Genomic DNA, 18,707 nt, shown 5'->3' on the forward strand with positions numbered 1-18,707 from the left:
TTTTTTTTTTTTTTTTCTATTTATGATAAATATTTAGTCCTAGAGAAAAATCTTTGAGGTGAATTGTAAGAGCTTTTTAAAATGATTTTAGAAATGGAGTAATATATTTAAGAAGTGTCTACTTAAGAATTTAATAGATGCCTATGTCGGGTTTTCAGTAGAAATTAGCCCATTACCTGTTTTTCTTTTCTTTTTGTAGGTTATTTCTTATGAGAGTCATGGATATCCCCTATCTCAACTTGGAAGGACCAGACTGTAAGTGAATTTGTATTTTCTCTTTGCATCTGCACATGTAAGTGTGTGGTCTGGAAGGGATAACAGGAAAAGTACGACTGAAGAAAGAGCTTTATTTACTTAAAAATAGGCAGTGATTTTGTGGTGGATATGAATACTATACTTAACGTAATGGTACCCTTGGGTCTTGATTAACTCATCTCTTGAGTTACATTTTCCAGTTTATGCATGAGTTGAATGTTGAAAAATGTATATCTTCTCTTCATTATTTCGTTTTCACTCAGAACTCTAAATTCATCATTTCCCATGATAAATTTTGAGATGTGTTAGCTGTGTTACTAACCATAAGTTCTCTATTTTCCAGTTACTTGAGTATGTATATTTTTTGGTTGGGTAGGGTTTTTTTTTTCATTTTCCTTTTTCATTGAAAACCTTGGAAGTCCAGTCCTTTAGGGAGATGGTTACTGCTGCTTCAGATTAGTTTTCTACTTCATCCTCCTCACCTTCCCACTTTTCTTTTCCATTGCTTTCTTTTTTTTTTTTTATTTTTTTTTATTTTTTAACATTTATTTATTTTTGAGAGACAGAGAGACAAAGCGCTAGCAGGGGAGGGGCAGAGACAGAGGGAGACACAGAATCTGAAGCAGGTTCCAGGCTCTGAGGTGTCAGCACAGAGCCCGATGTGGGGCTCGAACTCACGAACTGCAAGATCATGACCTGAGCCGAAGTCGGACACCTAACCAACTGAGCCACCCAGGCACCCCTCCATTGCTCTCTTTCTAACCTTGGTTTATGGGCCTCAATCCCTGCCATTGGATATAGATGTGGGAGAACTGTAACTGATGGTAACAGTCCTTGCGGTGATGATCAGAGGACATAGGTGTTGCGTTCCATATCAGAATTCTGTTTCGGTGTACTCTTGTCACAAGAATTCTGCCACCTCAGTGCCCTCATTCCTGGTTTGTAGCCACGAGTAGCCAGAGCGGTTCAGTCCTAGGACTACCTCTGCTTAAACTCAGCCCATTGAATGTGGACGGTGCGTTACCTACACATGCAGACAACTAGATTAAAAGGAGAAAGTTAAACACTTAGTAAAATATCTTGAACAGAGTAACCTTTTATTTTTCCCCTTTGAATAATTTTCATGGGAACTTCATGAGTTCCTGTGGTCTGCATAGAATTGTCAGGCTTCAAATTGTTGTGGGTTCAATAAAGTATCAGAGCCCGAGTCGAGGGTGAGATGGCAGAGTGCTGCCGTTCCAAAGAATACTTTTAGGAGTTGTTTGGTAAGCATGAGTCCTTCACAGCAGTTCCTCAAGTTAGCTTGGAGGCAGTTCCTTTAAAGAACCACTGGTATATCATTTACTTTTCAGCTGTCAACCTTTTATCCAAAACTTGTCTCCTAGTGCAACCAAAACGCGATCATGTTCTCCATGTGACATTCCCCAAAGAATGGAAAACCAGCGACCTTTACCAGCTTTTTAGTGCCTTTGGTAAGTAAATCACAAGTACCTATGTACTTTTAGGATTTTGCTATGTTTCTGGTCTGTGCAGGTGGCCACAGGTATATGACAGCTTCAGCTCGGACGTGAAAGAGTATTGCTCTGCAAGAGTTTAGTCGCACTCATGGAGTATTTCAGGGTTTGATATATTGCTATTTTTGTGCTAATGTGACCTGAGGAACTTTTAATAGCGCCCCACAATAGAGTGCTATTATTAATCCACGGAAAGCAGGATACTATTACTGTGACTGCCCTTAGTGCTGACCATGGAAAATAAATCTAGGCAGAGGATAAATCATGTTTAAGATTAAATTCAGAGAGAACGTCTGTTTCATAAGGGCAAGTCACGGCTTGACACTGAATAGTCCAAGCACATGAACACAGATGTTTAAGAGGACCGAGATAGGAGTTATGAGGGCGGTAGGGCACCGTTTTATCAGGTCAGGTGACAGGTGGAATCGAACAGTCTTCTGAGGAGGGTTTATAATGACCCTTCTGAAGTCTTCAGCAGTTCGTCTTTAACCAGTGAAATATTTAAGCTGTTCTCTTTTGAAATTTTAGGTAAAGGCAGCACGAAATCTAAATGGCCAATACTAAGACTGTCTGTTAATGTTTATGTACCTTTTCACCGGGCTAATATCCTCTAAAATGTAGCCATTTAAAGAATATCTGAAGAGTTTATTAAAAGATGGTAAAGTGTTTATATTTTAACATTTCGTGTAAAAAGCAGGTACAAAGTAGGATTCCTATATAACTTTTTTTGTTAACACTTTGTATAGAAATCAGACTGAAAGGAAGCTTCATGCTATTACCACTGACTGTTTTGAGTTTTGTTATTTTTCATTTTTTTAGACAGAGAAAGTGTGAGCAGGAGCAGGGAGGGGCAGAGGGAGAGAAAGAATCTTTTTTTTTTTTTTTTTTTTTTTGAGAGGGCACAAGTGAGCAAGGGGCAGAGAGAGAGAGAGAGAGAGAGAGAATGCCATGAGGGACAGAGAGACAGAGAGAGAGAGAAAGGGCTCATGTTTCTTGCCCCAAGCAGGGATCGAGCTTACCCGAAACGGGGCTCATGGAGAGAGAGAGGATCTTAAGGAGGCTCCACGCTCAGAGTGGGGGGTCCAACACAGGGCTCGATCCCACAACCCTGGGATCATGACCTGGGTTGAAATCGAGAGTCAGACGCTCACCTGACTGAGCGACCCAGGCGCCCCATCGCTGACTGTGAGATAGGCTTCTTTATGCTTTTCTGTATTTCCTAAAATAAGCATATATGTATTAGATTTTATAAGCAAAACACTTTACAGACTTAACTTTTAGAAACGTAAGCGAAACAAGGTATGTTTCCCAGTCTTTGCAGCCAGTCTCAATGATGTCTGAAATTCTGGTCTTGCTTGTTAATTTAAATACAGATCTGGAAATGCAATTGAATTTCATGGCTAATTTGTTTTGAGAGCTTTTGATGTTGTTGCCGTTCTTTCTCGAATTGCGAAGTGCTTACCCTATTTAGTCAATCTTTAATTGGGTAAATTAAGTAGAAGGCTCAGGGGAGAATTTTGTTTTCTTTTTTTTTTTTAACATTTTTTTTAAAGTGTATTTATGTATTAGAGAGAGAGAGAGAGCACAAGCAGGGGAAGGACAGAGAGAAAGGGAGAGAGAGAATCCCAAGCAGGCTCCACGCTGTTAGTGCAGAGCCCATTGCGGGGCTTGAACCCATCAACCCTGAGATCATGACCTGAGCCAAAATCAAGAGTTGGACACTCAACCAACCGAGCCACCTAGGTGCCCCTCAATTTTTTCTTTTTAAGTTTATTTATTTTGAGAGAGCAAAAAAGCCTGGGTGGGAGAGGGGCAGAGAGAAGGTGAGAGAGAATCCCAAGCAGGTTTTGCACTGCCATCTTGGAGCCTGATGTGGGGCTGGAGCCCATGAACTGTGACATCATGACCTGAGCCTAAGTCAGACGCTTAACTTGACTGAGCCATCCAAGCGCCCCTGTTTTCGTTTCACTTAAAAAACAAATGAGTTGTGTGATACTGGGCAGATAATCTCTCTGTGTGTCTGTGTCCTAACCGGAGATGCTGATGATGCCACTTACTGTATTCAGCATTTCACGAGGACTAAATGAGCTAATTCGTGGAAGGCATTTAGCATAGTTTGTGGCCTACAGCGACTAAATAAATGTTGACTATTATTATTTATCTAAAACACACGCAGTAGAGAAGGGACTTTAGTCATTTAGGAAGTCATTATGGTACCTTGCTGTGCAACAGGAAGTGAGTTTTTGTCCTATGACAATGAGTTCGCAAGCATTTGTAGCCTTTGAAAATTTCAGCAGGAATTAAAAACATTTTTTTTCACTACTAAATTCTGGTGATGTTTACCCAGTTTTAATAATTCCAGTCTTGCGTGTCTTTTGGAGGAGAGCAGTAGCAGAATAATTAGGCCTCTGCTTCCCCTTCAGTTTTCTCGAGCTTCTGCCCCACCACGCCTGTCCTTCCTTCTCCCCAGCGCCCTCGTGCCTTCTGTCTGTCTGCAGGTGGTTAGCCTTTCTGGAAGGTCTGTCTCTCTTCATGTGAACGTCACTTGGTTTCGCTTGACTGCTTTCTGCCCCTCTCGGTTTTTTCTTGCCTCCGTTAGTCTGTCTTGGTTTCCTCTCTCTGACACCTTCTTTTCTTTGGTCCTCGTCTACCTGCTACCTGTTTGCTTTACCTGGCCTTGAGATCAACGTTGAGTTTTTCTCACTTCTTGCTACTTGGATTCCTTTTGTGTTTTGCAGTTGTAATTTTCAAAGCTTATGCATCTCCTGAAATGCTTAATGCAGTAAGTGCCATCGTCATCATCTGATGAGGACAGAGATGCAGAGAGATTATCTGTCCAGTATCACACAAGTCATTTGTTTTTTTTAATTAAAATGAAAACAGGGGCGCCTGGGTGGCTCAGGCGGTTAAACGTCCGACTTCAGCTCAGGTCATGATCTCACGGTCTGTGGGTTCGACTCCCACATCGGGCTCTGTGCTGACGGCTCAGAGCCTGGAGCCTGCTTCAGATTCTGTGTCTCCCTGTCTCTCTCTGCCCCTCCCCTGCTCATTCTCTCTCTCCCTCTCTCTAAAATAAATAAATATTAAAAAGGAAAACTAGGGGAAAAATTTTAAAAAATTAACACATTCTGAAATATATCAGACGTGCAAATGAAGTCTGGTAGTGATCTGAAGGGTCACATGTTCCCTTTACTTTTATTTCGCTATTACAGGTAACATTCAGATATCCTGGATTGATGACACATCAGCGTTTGTCTCTCTCAGCCAGCCCGAACAAGTGCAGATCGGTGAGTGCTTGGGGTAGAGGTTTTGTATATGAATGAAAATGCAAGCTGGCCCTCTTTATGCGGTGGCTCCAGTCCTCTGATTCACAAGCACTGCTGCCTGGTTTGTTTAGAGCTGTGTCTACAATAAAGGGGGTGATCAGTCAGTATCACGTGTAGATTGCCTCCTTTCTGTTCCCCTCGCGTTGCACTTTTTTAAAACGAATTGCAGATTGGCTTTGAGAATTAAAAGTGGCAAATTGAGCAGAATGGGGAGCATCAAAAAGTGATACCTGTATCCATTGTTCGTCTCTGTACTTTTTCCATTTATTTATGTTTTTGTCATCTATTCATTTCATTAAACTTGTCTCGAATACTTGTTTTACAAACACACTGGAAGATGTTTTACTTGCTTTCAAAATAGAACGGTATAAGGTGGAACACCACATCTCTTACTGGATCCTAAATAATTTTGCTATTAACCATCTGAAAATGTATTTTCTTAGGATTGAAAGTTATTGATAAAATATGTGTTGTTAAACAGCTGCTTCCTCACATAGATTTCAAGTTTCCCTGATGCTTAATAATGTAAGCGGTGTGGAATTTTAAAGTGTTACGTCTTTTTTTTTTAATGTTTATTTATTTACTTTGAGAGAGAGAGTGCTTGTGTTAGTGGCAGAGGGGCAGAGGGAGAGAGAGAGAGAATCTTAGGCAGGTTCCATGCTCAGCAGCACAGAGCCTGACACGGGGCTCGATCCCACGACCGTGAGATCATGACCTGAGCTGAAATCGAGTCTGACTCTCAACCGCCTGAGCCACCCAAGCTCCCCTAAAGTGATATGTCTAATTAAACTTTTGTTTATTTAGCAAGGTACCACATACTGAAACTATATAATTCTGATAATGTAACTAAATGAGTAACTATATATGAAAACTTCCACAAGTACGCCCATTCAGATCAGAGTATTTTGGTGTTTCTTCTTAATTATATGACCACTGCAGGAATATAGGTTACATTGCAGTGAAGACCTTAGGCTCTGGAATCACACTGCTGCCCTACCTGTAGTTGTATGACCTTGGGCAAGTTCTTTAACCTTGATAAGCTTCTGCTTATCTCTGTAAAGTGAGGATGACAGTATGAATTTATTGGGGTTATTGTGAAGATTACAGGAGATGATGTACGTGAAGCTTGGCACAGCTTTGAACATGTATGACGATTCCTTGGTAGTGGATTTCAGCGTGAAATGTCCTTCAGGAGCATGTGACACCGAGAATAGTGTTGGATACAGGGTGTGAATGATGTTGCTTGTTAAATGTTTTGGTATTTGCTTATTTCTGTGATTCATTCTCCTGCGATCCTTAGAAAGGCCGTTGAGATGGCCCCCAGAGGGACTGATTATTAGAGAGGCAAAGATAACTTCAGGGAGGGGAAAGGGACTCTGAGATCGAGAGTGTAACAAGACTTTCTTGCGGCTGCAAGGACACAGAACTAGAACTTTTGGCTGGAAGTCTAGCCACACCTCCTTGGCCCAGCATCACCCTTCACCTCCCTCACAGCGCATACTTGTGTGACACTGAAGCCACACGGTGGGATAGAGGAGATGCAGACCGCCCCGGGGCCTATGCTCGCCCCACCGCTCGTCAGCCGTGTGTCTTTGGGCAGGTTATGTGAACTCTCCGAGCCATGGGCTCCTCATCTGAGAGGTGGATTTGGTGACGGGTACTTTGTGAAGCGAGGTCACGGACATTAGTGGGGGGCCTGGCACTCCACCAGCGGTGCTTGACAAATGCTAGGTGATCATTCACACATCTGCTTGGCCTCCCTTGCTGCGAACAGTAAAAATGAGAGTGTGCGAGCGTGCCGTGAGATGTGTAAAGCACCAGCTGGTGGTATTTGCTTGCACACACAATCAGACTCCTCGTTTATGTGTGTGCGGTGTCACAGCTTCTTGTGACGTTCCTGTGGTACCATGTTTGACGTCTAGTCATGCTTGCTCCCTTACTTACGATCGCAGTATGCCTCCAACGGTAGCTTTCGAGCTCAGTATTTCATTCAGCGATACCTGAAATCTGGGAACTGCATTTCAGAATCACGTTGCTCCGGAGGCACGTCATTTGATTGGTTTTGTGTGTTGCTTCCCTGAGGGCAGTATTGAGTCCGCCTCATTCCCCACTGACTCCTTCTCCAGTGCCCGGAACGCACCGTGGCATGAGTAGAAACGTGTTTGAGTGGGTAACATGGGGAAGAGGCCAAGATGAAATTGTGACCTTTTTACCTTTTTCCTCCTACCTGAAGTAGGTGACTATTGTGTCTCAAGAGATGCAGCTTTACTAGTGAAGTCTCAGTTTCCATTGTAGGCTCTTACACAGAGGACAACACTCAACAGAAATACCTGGCCATTTGCACATGCTGTGCCTATGACCCTAAGTTTCTTTGCCACAAGCCACCTCTTTACCATCTTTTTCCTCCAGAGCTTGGCTGTGTCCCATTTCCTGCCTCATGTTGGCTTAAACATCCATTTCTCTGGATGTCTCCTTCTCTGGGCCCCATTTCTGTGCAGCCTGGCGTCCTTCATGGATATACGTTGTTTGATTATCTTCCCTGGTGAACTGTAAACTCTTTGAGAGCAGGAACCAGACCACTTGCTCACCGTGGTGTTTTTAGTGCTGAGAGTAAATGTTTATTGAGCTGGGTAAATGATAGTCAAAGTATCATGACTTGGAAATGCCTTTTTGCTGGGGCACCTGGGTGGCTCAGTCGGTTAAGCATCTGACTTCAGCTCAGGTCATGATCTCACAGCTCATGAGTTTGAGCCCCGTGTGGGGCTCTGTGCTGACAGCTCAGAGCCTGGAGCCTGCTTCGGATTCTTTGTCTCCCTCTCTCTCTGCCCCTCCCCTGCTTGTATTCTGTCTCTCTCTCTCAAAAATAAATAAAAAAAACATTTTAAAAAATTTTTAAAAATGCCTTTTTGCATGGGATGGATATTTATAATGTCTCTAGTCTTTTGCCATGATGTCTAAAATTATGCAGTTTCATTGAAAGTGTAAAAATCTGTTTTTTGTAGTAGTAATTCTGATGATGAGAGAGACCTAGGATAGCTAATGTGCTGCAAATCCTATTAGTGTTAACTTAAACAAATTACTTATTCATTTCAGCGGAAACAGAGGGCCTGTTAGATCAATAATGTAACATTGGAAAAATCATTAAATGCCTATTTATATAGCAGCTTGTAATGGCTTCTTTGGCTCTGTTACAAACTAATTTTTGATTTACATTTAAGAAATGGCTTCTAAACTGACACCTGTCTTTTTCTTTTGATAATACTAAGTCTAACCAAGATTAAAAAAAAAAAAAAAAACATTTTCAATATCTTGAATATGAAAGTTCTCTTTTTCTAGGGAACGTTGTTATACTAATAATTAAAATCTTTCTACTGAGTGCCATTTTGTTTGATTCCTGATTGTTTTGTTTGTTTGCAAAACATCAAGGTGAGGGTCTTTGTGGCTTTGGGGTGTTCAGGTGGTGATAGCCCATTCAAGCCATACATTGAGCATTGTTCCCCGGTAGCTCTTGAGGTAAGGTAGTTCGTGACCATGGAGAATGTCACTTAATGTCACTGTTGGGGAATTTTCCTCAAAGAACTGGAGTGAGAAATCACCTTTCGTTGTAACTTCTGAATTGCTCATTCATATTTAAGATTCTTATATTCCTGGGGCACCTGGGTGGCTCAGTTGGTTAAACATCCAGCTCTGTGTTTCAGCTCAGGTTATCATCTCATGGTTCGTGGGATTGAGCCCCGCCTCAGGCTCCGTGCTGATAGCTTGGAGCCTGCTTGGGATTTTCTCTCCCTCTCTATCTCTGCCCCTCTCCTGTGTTCTCTCGCTCAAAATAAATAAATAAAAATAAACTTGCAAAAAAACCCAAGATTTTTATATACCTAATGTAGTTTTGTTAGGGAGGGGCCCAGCAATATTTCAAAAGTTCAGAGAACCTTCTAGTCATACCCTCAATGTTTAGACATTGAGTATTTTTGTCTTGAGTGTCCTAAATGCATCATACATTTTCATAGTAATAGCTTGAGAAAAAAAACCTTTTCACTTATGTTGAAAGCTGGAAATTGTAGCATACTGCCAGAAATATTTAAAAAGCAGAAATTGATAAAGGCACTTTAGAAGAGGTAGAAATCTGACAATTATTTTGTAAAGCCAGCAGGTAGTTGTATAAATTTCTGATATGCTGCCTTAGGAGCTCGTTCAGGACAGTTTGTTGGGATGGAGGGAGAAACTTGCTTCACTTCGCTTTAGAGTATGAGCATGTTTATATTAAATTGTACTTTTAAACGCACAGCTTTTATTTGCGAAGAACAGGCAAATTTTTGAGTTGTGGCTATGACCCGAGGCGATTAGTCAGCATTGTTTTGCTAAAGAGTGCTTATAACTTTAAAACTTACCTGTGCTTTTTGTTGTCCTTTTAATGCCTGCAGAGTCTGTAGTGATAATGCCTTGCTTCATATGTGATATTAGTGATGTGTGTTCTTATTTTTCCTTGATCATGCTTGGTGGGGGTTACTAATTTCAACGGTCTTTTCAAAGAACCAGCTTTTGTTTTAATTCATTTTCTGTATTATTATTGCCTATTTACTGGGTTTCTGCCCTTTTTTTTCTTCCCTTTTCCCTTCCTTTTATTTGCTTAGGGTTTACTTTGCCCTTCTTTTTCCCACTTCCTGAAGTAGAGCCCTATGTGATTGATTTTTATTTTATTTTATTTTATTTTATTCATTTTATTTTATTTTATTTTATTTTATTTTATTTTATTTTATTTTATTTTATTTTATTTTATTTTATTTATGTTATGCTATATTTTATTTTTTTGGGGGGGTACAAAAAGGTGATTTTATTAAAGCACAGGGACACGACCCGTGGACAGAAAGAGCTGCCTTCTGTGATTGATTTTTAAACGTTCTTCTACACTTGTTCACCCCTGGCTTCCTGAAGGTCGCCCCTGGGTCCATATAGCTCAGTGGTCAGCCAGGGAGTGGTCATGTGTGTGCTTAAACACCTTGAGCCCGTGAAGCTTCTACCTTTTGCCAGCTGGGTTGGGGAAGACATGCGACGTGTAAGCAGTTTGCACGTCTGCCCCGTTTCTTACTCTCAGCTGTACCTTCTTACTTTCTGTGTGGGTGTGCAAGCCCTCACGGCCAGCTAGCACTGTGGATGTAGCCTAGACTCTTTCCTAGCCATTGACTTTGACCTTTTTTGTTTCCAATATAAACATTGCAAGCCACAAATTATTCTCTAAGCACTGCTTTAGGTCCCTCCTACAAATTACGTGTTGTAATCCCATTATTATTAAATTAGATGCGTTTTCTAATTTCTCCTTTGACCTTGGATTATTTAGAAGCATATTGCTTCATTTCCAAGTGTTTAGAAATTTTCCTTGAACTCTTGACACTAATTCCTAATTTAATTCTGTTGTGATTAGAGGTTTCGCTATGATTTCAGTCTTCTAAAGTTTACCGAAACTTGCTTTATGGCCTAACGTAAGGTCTACCTTGCTGAACATACTGTGTGCCCCGGAAAAGAATGTGAGTTCTGCGGTATATGGTTTGGTGTATAAAGGTTACTGGTGCTTAGATATTCAGTGTCTTTACCAGTGTTTTATTTAATCTATTAATTTTTGAGAGAGGGTGTTAATAAAATCTCCTGTGATTATGGAATTGTCTATTTCCTTTTAATCGTGTCAGCTTTAAGACTGTGTTATTAAAAAAAAAAAAAAAAAGGGGCGCCTGGGTGGCGCAGTCGGTTAAGCGTCCGACTTCAGCCAGGTCACGATCTCGCGGTCCGTGAGTTCGAGCCCCGCGTCAGGCTCTGGGCTGATGGCTCGGAGCCTGGAGCCTGTTTCCGATTCTGTGTCTCCCTCTCTCTCTGCCCCTCCCCCGTTCATGCTCTGTCTCTCTCTGTCCCAAAAATAAATAAAAAACGTTGAAAAAAAAAATTAAAAAAAAAAAAAAAAGACTGTGTTATTAGGTGCATACACATTTTTTTAAGTGTTATTTATTTTTGAGAGAGAGAGAGAGAGAGAGAGCAAGTGAGGGAGGGGCGGAGATGGAGTGGGGGGCACAGAATCTGAAGCAGGCTCCAGGCTCTGAGCTGTCAGCACAGAGCCCAAAGGCGCCGCCCAGGCGCCTCAGTGCTTTTGTCATTTTAAAATTTGTTCTTTGTTCCCTCTACTTTTGTTCCTTTGTTTCTCCCTCTCCTGTCCTCTTTTGAGTTATTTGAAGTTTTTAAAGAATACCATTTTAATTTCTCTCTTGCCTTTCTAATGCCCACTTCTTTACATTATTTTTTAGTGGTTGCTTTAGATATTTTAACATCTGTTCATAACTTTTCAGTGTAATTAGAGTTCATGTTATACCACTTCACACATGATGTAGAAAGCTTACATTCCATACAGGTTCATTTATTGCAGTCCCCATTGGTTTTCAAGCCATATTTGGTGTATGTATAATATTTGCATGCATTATAAATCCTACAAAGTCGTGTTATAATTTTGCTTTAAACAGTCATATGTATTTTAAGATATTAAAAGGGTGGATTCTTTTCTCTTTACCCAGATACTTACCAATTCAGATGTCTTCATTCATTCCTGAAGATCCAAGTTTCTTTAGAGTATCATGTCGCTTTAGTGTAAGGAACTTCCATCAGTATTTCTTATAATGCTGCTGTTGTGGCAGCTGATCCTCTTAGTTTTCCTTCATATGAAAATATCTGTATTTTGTCTTCATCCATGTAGGTTATTTTAGCTGGGTATGGAATTCTGGGTTTCTCTTTTAGCATTTTATTTTATTTTTTTTTAATTATTTATTTTTTTAACATTTATTTATTTTTGAGACAGAGAGAGACAGAGCATGAACAGGGAAGGGGCAGAGAGAGAGGGAGACACAGAATCGGAAGCAGGCTCCAGGCTCTGAGCCATCAGCCCAGAGCCTGATGCGGGGCTCGAACTCACGGACTGCGAGATCGTGACCTGAGCCGAAGTCGGACGCTCAACCGACTGAGCCACCCAGGCGCCCCTCTTTTAGCATTTTAAAGATATTGTTCCACTGTCTCCTGGTCTCCAATGGTTTCTGAGGAGAAGTGTACAATAATTGCATCACTGTTGCCATATAGAAATATAGATATTCAAGATTATCTCTTTATCCTTGGTTTCAGCAGTTTGACTATGATGTATTTAGGAATGGCTTTGTTTGTAATTATCCCATTGGGTGTTGACTGAGCTGCTTGAATCTATAAATGTATGTCTTTCACCAGATTTAAGAAGTTTTTAGACATTATTCACATATTTTTTTCCTGTTCTGTATTCTCTTGTATCTCCTCCTGGGGCCTCCAATTACCTATATGTTAGAGGCTTTTTGATGTTGTTCCAGTAGTTCATTTTTTTCCCTACCTTTCTTTTCTCTTCTTGTTGGCTATTTCTGTTGATCTACAAGCTCACTGGCTTTTCCTTCAGTTCTCATTTTTCTACTGTTAAGCCCATCCAGTGAATTTTACTTCGTGTATTATATTTTTCTGTTCTGTTATTTCCATTCAGTTTATTTTTATCTTTCCTTTTTCTCTGTTGAGGTTTCCTGTCTTCATTTATTTTGAGCCTCTGTTCCTTTACCTCACTGAACATAATTAGAATAGCTTATTTAAAGTCTTTGTCTAATAATTCTAGCATCTGCATCACTTATGTGTTGGTACCTGTTGATCACGGTTCCCTTGAGATAGGTCATGTATTCTTGGCTCTTCACATGCTAAGTAATTTGGGATTGTTTTCCTGGACATTGTGAATATTCTTTTCTGGAGACCCTGCATTCACTTAGATCCCTCAGAAGAGTGTTGATATTTTGTTTTAGTTCTAGCAAGCATTTAGTTTAATTAAACTCAGACTACAAACTCATGTCTATGGCAGGTCTGTGGCTCAGATCTCAGCTCAGACTGCTTTCAGTCTGCCACATGCGAGGTTAAGTAAGGGTTGGGGCACCTGGCTCAGTTGGTAGAGCATACAGCTCTTGTTCTCAGGGGCGTAAGTTCTAGCCCCATGTTGGGTGTAGGGATTACTTAAAAATAAAATCTTAAAAAGGTTAAGTAAACATCATGCAGACACATGGGCTGAGGCTATACACCAAATTTGGAGTTCCCACTTTCTGGTTTCTTCTGTTCTGGGATTCCTTTGTCACTGGTTGCCTCATGCTTCTGGTTCCTCTTACCAGGAAGACATAGGATTCTTCTTTCAGAGTTTTAGTTGCCCTATACCCCTTTAGCTGCAATTTCCCTTGAGGGCATAGTCTCTCTCTGTCTCTCTCTGTCTCTGTCTCTGTCTCTCTCTCTCACACACACACACACACACACACACACACACACACACACACACCCCTAGGAAATTCACTTTGTGCCAGCTGGCTTCCTCCAATTTTTGACTCCTTTGCAAAATCTACCTGTTTCTGTTTATATTCCAGAGCCCTCAGATACTTGGGGTTGTTTTTGTTTTTTCACTTTTTCTCAGATCAGCAGAAAAGTTGATTTGTCAGAAGCGTATTTCTCCAGTACTGGAGGCAGAATACCTTTATTTGTGCTTTTAAATTGTGTAGTATATGATTTCGATGGAACACTTCCTGCCATATTAGTATGTCGTGCTTAACTGCCTCTTTCTGTTTGTTAAATAACATTTATTAAAAAAATTTTTTTTAAATGTTTTATTTATTTTTAAGAGAGAGAGACACAGAGCTTGAGTGGGGATGGGGCAGAGAAAGAGGGAGACACAGAATCCGAAGCACGCTCCAGGCTCTGAGCTGTCAGCACAGAGCCCGACACGGGGCTTGAACTCACGAACTGTGAGATCATGACATGAGCCAAAGCTGGACACTCAACTGAACCACCCAGGCGCTCCATGTTAAATAACATTTTAAAATCTCATGTTAATGTATTTAAAAACAAAAAACAACAAACAACCTGGGACTTAGCTCCTTTAACCAATTAAAAGTGACTTAAATTCAGTTTCTTTTGGGTAAGCATGAATGCCAATAGACAAAATCAAAGGATTTGATATCTTTGCTTCTTTCTATTTTTGCCTTTTTCATAGTTGGCTAGTGCGTTATTGTGTATTTACTCTTGTCAAAGAGGAAATGTGCAGAACATTCAAGAAAGAACCAAAAAAAAATGTTTTTCCTTTCATGTTAATTTTCCTAATCTTAAACTCTGTGTAGTGTTACTTTACAACAGTTATCTTGAATTATAAATATAGCAATAGATAAATGAGTTCAGCTGTGACATGACTTTCTAATGGTTCTATTAAATAAGCTCGTTTTAGAGGGAGGCCCTAATAAATTACTTGTGTGTTTAAATGATACATGAGTTTCATGCCATAAGTACCACATCCGAGAAACAATGCATTTGTTTTTATACAGGCGAAGTTTTTGTAGTAGTGGCTTATTGGTAAAGGAAAATCATTATTAGTGAGATAGTGTGAATGTCTTGTTTTGTGTATATATATCTTCTGTTGAAAACTTCTTAAAGCAATTGACTTTTTTTTTTTTTTTAACTCCTCTAAATCACTTAATCTGCAGAAAGTACTGTGGAAATTTTTAATAATATTTATTAAGAGCCTTGTTTTCCTAATTCTCCCATGTGTTTAATCTTGAGAATTAGTAGTGTTGCACATCTGTCCTATGAGATCTGTATCAGGCAGATTTATTTAAGAGAGTAGCGATAACTTGAAATCTCCCTAATTAGTATTCTTTAGGGCATTAGCTGGTATGAGAATAGGGCAGAAAGCTTCCTGACTGCCAGATAAGGCTTCCCAAGTTCTTAACATAATTACCCGCTTTAAAGCAGCAATAAGAAAATGAGTTCTGTGGCAGTGAGAATGTAACCAGGAGAAAGAAATGCAGTGTTAGAGCTCTAGAGGCTGAATCTTCATGTGCTGTTAAATTGTTTCTGGTCCATAGCAAAGCATGGGATTTGATTTTTGTGTTCTCGAGCCCATGTTGTCTGGATCTAAGAATGTTGGCTTTCTGTTACACTATCAGAGTATTTAGTGGATCTGTCATATTTAATTGTAGTATCACTTGTAACAAACTGATTTTGTTGTGCTCTCTTGCCCCCAGTTTTAGAAGTAAATCAAATTCATTGTTGGAAATGTGAAAAATACTTGAAAATATGAAGAAGAAAATTCGACCATGGTCTCACAACCTAGTCATAAATACCAGTATTATTTTGATTAGTATTTCTTTTTAGTTATTGTATTTTGTAGAGATGAGTGTTTTCATGACTTTTAAAAATCAATTGGGATCTGACTTCAGATGCATTTTTGAGTCTGCTTTTTTAGTTAATATTAGGTCATGAGCGTTTCTTGTGCTGTCACACGGTTTTCTGGGAGTGTTTTCTTTTTCGGATGCATTGCATTTCACGTAACTTATTTAACTATGTCCCTTTTGGATGACAGGTGTTTACTATTTTAAATTCTTTAATTTAAAGAGTGTCTTTATTAATGCCTTAGTCTGTCTTTCATTTCAAAACATTTTTTTTCAAGTTTATTTATTTTGAAAGAGAGAGAGAGAACAAGCTGGGGGTAGGCAGAGAGAAGGAGGGACAGATTCCCAAGCAGGCTCCGTGCCATCAGCACAGGGCCTGATGGGGCTCAGACTCACAATTTTATTTTTAAAATAAGTTCTGGAGAAGCAAAAATCATTAGAATCAAATGAAAACGAAAAAAAAAATCTAAAAACAGCTCATTTTTTTCTTAGTAAACAGTGATGATTTATTGTTATTAATAGTAACATTTTAAACTACCAGAGAACTCAAAAAATTGTCCAGTGTCCCTCTCTTTATTAACAAAGATAATTGCAGTAATATTTGGGATTTACCTTTCACTTGTGTATATGGTATTTAAGTGTATATTTCATCTAAAGTAATGTATGCTTTGTGTATTGTTTCACAGTTTGTTCTTTTAACAGTTTTCTTTGTTGGACATTTAATTCAAGCAATTCTAGGCCTCTTGACTCCTATTCCAAAATAAGCTTTTATTTATTCTTCTGATTGAGCTTTAGAATCGTTTTGTTAGGGTCAGTCAGACAGCCCATTGGTATTTTTCGCTGATATCTTAACCAATTAATTATATTGACATCTTTATTTGGACATACTGAATCTGTATGACTAGGGATATGATGTGTCCCTTTATACACTCAGATAATTCTGTGTATCCTTGAATGGAGTTGTATGTTTCATTGTTATTTTTATCGTACATACTATTTAAGGTTATGCAGAATACTAAATCGTGCCTGATTTAGTGCCGTGTCGTTCTTAGTACATTTTTGGAATGTTGGTGGTAGTAGGACGTTTAAAGCTGTGAGGCCGATCTGTCTGATTGCTTTCAGGCCCCTGATAGACAGACTTTGAGGACTCAGTGTGAACGTTGTGTCTGAGTGTTGTTCCTGAGGCTTCCAGTGCCAGTAGGTGTTGTGTTTTTGTCATCAGAAATAGCAAACTGCTGATGAAGTAGGTTAGCTGTGTCCGTCTTTACGCGTTTACGTTGTTCTCTCATCCGTGATTCCACATTTTACAACCTGATTATTTTTAAAAATGAAATAAATCTGGTTTTAGCAAATCTGAAATGGTATATGTGAAATAATTTGGGGGCACATCAATGGCTAATTCAAAATACTGTTTTGTTACTAAAAATGTCACCAGCGAGTCACTTGGGGTGATGGAATTACAGGTAGTTTTACTTTATTGTGTGTTGTGGTTTTTCTTTTTTTTTTTCATTTTCTGACTTTTCTAGAGTGAACAGGTTTTACCTATGTGTTAAAATATTTAAATTTAAGACTGAAACATTACTTGCCTTTATATACGTGCAGGAGCACAGCAAAGGGAAACATTTTGCTTTTGAAACAGACGGCTGGCAGAATAGTTCCTTCCTACGGTTTGACTGTAGTTATTTTATGTGTCTGTTTTCTAATCCTGAAATTTATGGAATTAGTTTCTCTGAATTTTCCTCCTTCAATTTCTTGGCTTAAATCTGCTATTCTGAAAGGATGAATATGAAATATTTTGATACATGATATTTGTTGATAATATTTTCACTGTTGAGTATTTTTACAACCTGTCTTTTCTTGTTTGTCCTGGAAAGAAGCCCAAATATCACTTTAGTAGCAGGCTAAACGTCACTTCATTATGTTTTGCAAAAATGCCAGAAAATGCTAGACAACTGAAGTGTTAAGTAACTTATAATTGATGGTGGTGATGGCCCCTAACACTTCAGACCATGGCTTTGCCTTAACTTCCACACCCCACTTCAATATATCTAGGTATTAGTGTTTTTCAAGTTGTATGATTATAAGAAGCAAACATTGCTTAAAATAACTGTTTAGTAACAAGGCTTTATATTAACACTGTCCAGTTAGAAGGAATGGCCTTTGTCCTTTCTACATGTTAATTGGAGAAATGTGGGGTACTGTTTTTTTTTTTAAGTTTATGTATTTATTTTTGAGAGAGAGGGAGGGGGAGAGAGAGGGACAGTGTGAGTGGGGGAGGGGCAGAGAGACAGGGAGAGAATTCCAAGCAGCCTCCGTGCTGTCAGCCGTGAGCCAACTAGGGGCTCAATCCCAGGAACCACAAGATCATGACCTGAGCTGAAATCAAGAGTTGGGATGCTTAACCCACTGAGCTAGCCAGGTGCCCCTTGGTTTGTTTTCTAATTGCATCAAAGGCAGGGAGCAACCTGCTGTAGTATTAGGAAAATGGAGCCTAGAAAAGGCAACACATTAAAATAAAACTTTAAAACTGAGTTTTTTCCCCCACATGCATCCTTTATTACCATGTAGTTAACGAGAGAAGGGAAATAAGTTATGACAGCATATTATGTAGCAAAAAGAAAATATGAGCCACTTACAGGACATCTGATTTTGGTAATTGTTTATTTTTAATGATTTAAAATAATTATTTAATAATTTAAAATCATTAAAAATTTAATAATTTTTAATAATTGTTTAGTGTTATTCATAGTAACAACGTAGTGTTATGAAGGTATGTTGCACAGTTTTTAATAACATGGTTTTCTTCTGAAATCTGCAGTGTTCATCTTTGCATAAATATTTGCCGGTCTACTCTTGAAGAACGGAGGGACTAAATTTAGATGGGAATAGATATGAAATAATAGTCTCTGCACTCAAGGAATTCATGGCCTAATGATGCAGATGGGTATCTAGGCAGCTAGCGCGTCCACACGCGCTCAGTGCCGTGATGAGGGAGAACCCGCCCCGCCTGGCGTGGAGTTGCAGACGGAGTGGGGGAAAACAGGGAAGGCTTCCTGGAGCAGGTGACGCCTTTGCTCACCCCGGCAGGTAAGCTGGTACAGGAAGGCTCAGAAAGCTTTGCTGGAGAGCACGACCGGCACATCCTTTGGCGGGACTGGAACAGAGGGTCCATGTGGTGGATTGGCTGGAGGGGAAGTTAGAAGGTAGAAACACAGAAGTTTGTGTGTTTGAATTTTACCCTTTGTACGAATCTTGCTGTAAGGTTGGTTCGGTGCTTTGCTTTGTTTTGTTTTAATTCAATGACGTTTTAAAAATAAAATACTACGTCTGACTAGTTTTCTTTTAGAAGCCGGGGCTTTTGAGAGAATTTCCAGGTGTTG

At 39.6% G+C, this 18,707-nt stretch overlaps 1 protein-coding gene across 2 annotated transcripts in view; it reads left to right on the forward strand.

Moving 5' to 3' along the window:
* PARN (poly(A)-specific ribonuclease) overlaps positions 1-18,707 on the forward strand; it is a 167,673-nt gene that overhangs the window by 61,292 nt on the left and 87,674 nt on the right. For both annotated transcript variants that reach the window (XM_007076862.3, XM_042970912.1), the window contains exons 19-21: positions 200-255; positions 1,641-1,727; positions 4,982-5,056. In XM_007076862.3, the coding sequence (XP_007076924.1) occupies positions 200-255; positions 1,641-1,727; positions 4,982-5,056 (218 nt within the window). The remainder of the gene's footprint in view (positions 1-199; positions 256-1,640; positions 1,728-4,981; positions 5,057-18,707) is intronic.

This window comes from Panthera tigris, chromosome E3 (assembly GCF_018350195.1).
Source record: "Panthera tigris isolate Pti1 chromosome E3, P.tigris_Pti1_mat1.1, whole genome shotgun sequence".
Classification (NCBI taxonomy): domain Eukaryota; kingdom Metazoa; phylum Chordata; class Mammalia; order Carnivora; family Felidae; genus Panthera; species Panthera tigris.